Source organism: Puntigrus tetrazona, unplaced genomic scaffold, assembly GCF_018831695.1.
Source record: "Puntigrus tetrazona isolate hp1 unplaced genomic scaffold, ASM1883169v1 S000000425, whole genome shotgun sequence".
NCBI lineage: Eukaryota > Metazoa > Chordata > Actinopteri > Cypriniformes > Cyprinidae > Puntigrus > Puntigrus tetrazona.
The window spans coordinates 369-3,817 of NW_025048074.1; the positions used below are offsets into that span (position 1 = coordinate 369).

General features: G+C 43.4%; 1 protein-coding gene across 1 annotated transcript; it reads left to right on the forward strand.

The window, feature by feature from the left end:
* Positions 1–215: 215 nt before the first annotated feature.
* On the forward strand, positions 216–3,443 carry LOC122333940 (ubiquitin-associated protein 2-like; the record flags this gene model as incomplete). The annotated part of the gene is made up of 10 exons (XM_043231807.1): positions 216–403; positions 870–1,014; positions 1,393–1,432; positions 1,535–1,670; positions 1,754–1,811; positions 2,128–2,320; positions 2,428–2,519; positions 2,662–2,712; positions 2,919–2,994; positions 3,090–3,443. Coding segments are annotated over 10 exons (1,333 nt in total), but the record flags the coding sequence as incomplete, so codon positions are not given.
* Positions 3,444–3,449: the final 6 nt, after the last annotated feature.

Below are 3,449 nucleotides of genomic sequence, written 5' to 3' on the forward strand. Positions count from 1 at the left end.
TAAATGTTTTGGAACAATCACATTTTTGTTGTTTGTTTTATTATAATTTAGACCGTTTTGAATTATTCATGTAATTAAACCATTAAAAATCCAGAAAAATGTAACTGAATACAGTATAATAGGAAAAAAAGATTTTATAGCGTCTTGTTTACCTCGTTTGTGTTGGTCTAATGATGTTTTGAGCATAATGAACAAGTACATGTTTTGTTTGGCAGATCCCCTCTTCAGCAGTAGAGATGCCAGGCTCTGCTGACGTGTCCGGCCTGAATGTGCAGTTCGGCGCACTGGATTTTGGATCTGAGTCCACTGTGGAGAATCTCAACCAATCAGAAAGTAGCTGTCAGGAACCTGCAGCCGCTTCTCAGACCCAGAGCAGCCTGTACTCCAAGTCCTCTGCCATCAGGTCTGTCCAACTGCTTCTTTCATTCATGCTGTTTACAACATCTTAAAGGGTTTTTCACCCCCAAAATATAATTCATTTACTTATTCATGTCGGTCCAAACTTTTCCTGAAGAGACATGACTGCTTTTATATGATGAACAGATGTAGTCTAATAAACAAGTGCTGCCTGTCAATAATGTTAATGAAAGAACAAAAGAAGATCATTGTATTTGATCATAAACATTGTATGTGAAATTTGAATTTCTGTATTCCTGAATTTGTCTTGATTTGTTCCTATTTTATGATGTTACGTCTTTTGAAATTTATATTATTCTGCTTATTTAGCTGTGATATTTTTGTTTAAAAAAAAAAGTGGTGTAAATGCATTGTTTGAAATCAACATTGGCACAGATGCTATTGATAAAACCCGGAACATTCCACTAACAAATGACTTTGCTGCACTTCTGATCTTATTTTTCTTGTTTTAGCGAGTCTCTAGGTGGCTTGCCTCAAGCAGTAATGGAGTCCAGTTACCCATCAGCCTCTCTTGTGTTACCGAGCTCTACTGCCCCCCCTGTCCTGGCTCCATCCTCAGCTAGCAGAGTGGAGCCGTCCTCCACCACCCCTCTCAGTGTAGGACCAGAATTCATCACTTTCACCTTTTCACAACCAAAATGCAGCCATTTCCGCTGGAATCATCACAATAAGTTTAGATGCGGGTTTTGCTCATTTTCAAGGTTGCTACTTTGAGCCGCTTGCTTTGAAAGTGATTTCTGGGAGAGAAGTGCTTCATGCATACCAGAGCTCTAAACTGACTTTGTACAGGGTTACTATGTTTAATTGAAAAAGAAAAACAAAAAAAAAATTTCTCTTTCTACTAGTGATTTTTATAGCAACTTTTACATTTATTTTATGATAAATAGAAGTGTTTTTTTAATACTATATTTTTCCAAGTTTGTGTGGTTTTTTTTTGTTTTTTTTGTTAGCTAAAACTCTTTCTTTACCACACAGAATGGATTCAGTGAAATGAGGACACCCAGCACACAGGAAGGTACATGAGTTTACAGACTTTTACAGACGTTTTTACCTGTACTTTCTTTCCTTGGTGAATGTATATCTTAGGCCACACTACATTTTCTCTCTACTGTATCAGCAGCTGCTCCATCCAGCACCCCTCAGCCCGTATCCACAGCCCTGTCCGCAGAGAATGGCTTATCTTCATCGCTCTCATCTTCCTCCTCTTCAACAACAGCGCCTGTCCTGAGCACAGCTCTACCATCGCTTAGCAGGTAGAACCCTTTTCGGATTTCAACCTTATTAAAAATGCATGTAGTCAGTTTCCATATGGTCTTATCATTGCTTGTTTTCTCAGTCACGTGAGCAGCGTTAACTCTCCTGGATCTTCTGTGCCCAACAGCTCTTCCCTGAGCGTAAGTGTCTCTTAAGACTCCTCCCATTTACAGTTCCTCTTCTCGGTTCCCTCACTTTAGTGTTTTGCTCTTTTCTCCATTATTTGTCCTGATTCCAGCTTCTCCATTTGAGGGGTTTTATATTCGAGAACAGTGTTAAAGGAGTCATATGATGTTGCAAAGACGCATACAAATGAGGCATTTGTTGCATCCAGTGGAGACGCAATTTCATAAAGAATCTTTTTCAGTGTCTTATCTGTGCACTAACACTCGAGAAAGGAAAACTTGAAATGGCATCATGTGAGCCCTTTAAATTGATTTGAAATGCTTGCTTCAGACACAGATGGGCGCCGAGGTGAACGTGAGCCTGTCCACGTACTCTGGCTCTGTGTCGAACGCCTCCAGCTCGACGGTGAACTCCAACGGCCTGGGCGCTGCAACCCAGAGCCTCGCCGCTAACGGCGCATCCGCTCCCTCTGCTGTCCGGTCTGCACCGCTGCAGACCAACATCACACCCTCCAACACCTCCGGTCAGTGGCAGAAACATTCCCTGCGTGGTTGTAGTGATGCAGAGGGGTTCCAGTATTTTGGTTCTAATTGTTGTTTATTGTTTCTAACTTTTATTCTATATCTTCAGGTAAAGCTCCTCCTAACCTGGCTCAAGGAGTGCCGCCGCTGCTGGCCAGTCAGTATATCATGGGTCCTGGTGGCCTCCTTCCTGCTTACCCGGTTAGTGTGTGCGTGATCTGCTCTCTGATAGAGGAAGACAAATCTTTAGATACACTTACACTTTATGACAGAGGTTGTGTTGACCCGTCTTGTACTCGTGTTTCTGCATATCTGATCTTTCTATGCCTTTTCACCCCTAAAGCCGATCTATGGATATGAGGACCTACAGATGATGCAGTCCCGCTTGCCCATGGTAATTGTCTACTTATTTTTCAAACATTAAACAGCCGTTTTTTTTTGTTTTTTGTAAATAAGTACAAAAAGATGTTGCATGTTTATAAGTCAAGCACATGCAGAGAATTCATGTTATTGATGGATTGACAAAATTGTTATTTTTTTGCATGACCCGTGTCCTTATTTCTCATATTAATTGAATTTTTCGGTCACTTTTCTATGTAGGATTATTATGGCATGACTTTCCCTGGTACAGCGCTAGCTGGCAGAGATGCAGGATTAGCAAACAATCCCTACTCAGGTGAGCAGCCATCGTTGTTATTAAAGCACAAAGATCGTTGCGCTCGTGCGAACAGGACGACTCAGTACTTGTTCTGTATCGTCTTGCTTGTACAGGTGAGCCTACCAAATTTGGCCGCAGCGACTCAAACTCCCCGGCCCCTGCCTCCAGTCTCTCCTCGGTGCCCCCCTCGCAGTCTCAACAGAGTGCTGTCCCCCCTCATAATCAAGGGCCGCAGAACCCAGGTCAAGCCCAGCAAGGTCAGACCCAGGCCTTCCTCAACCCCCCTCTGCCTCCAGGCTATGGTTACACCAGCCTGCCCTACTACCCCGGGGTGCCGGGAATGCCCAGTGCCTTCCAGTATGGTCCCACTGTCTTCATGCCTCCAGCATCCACAAAGCAGCACAACATGGGCCCGTCCAGCCAGTACCAACACCAGGCCGGATACAGCCAGCACACGTATGGTCCAGGTACAT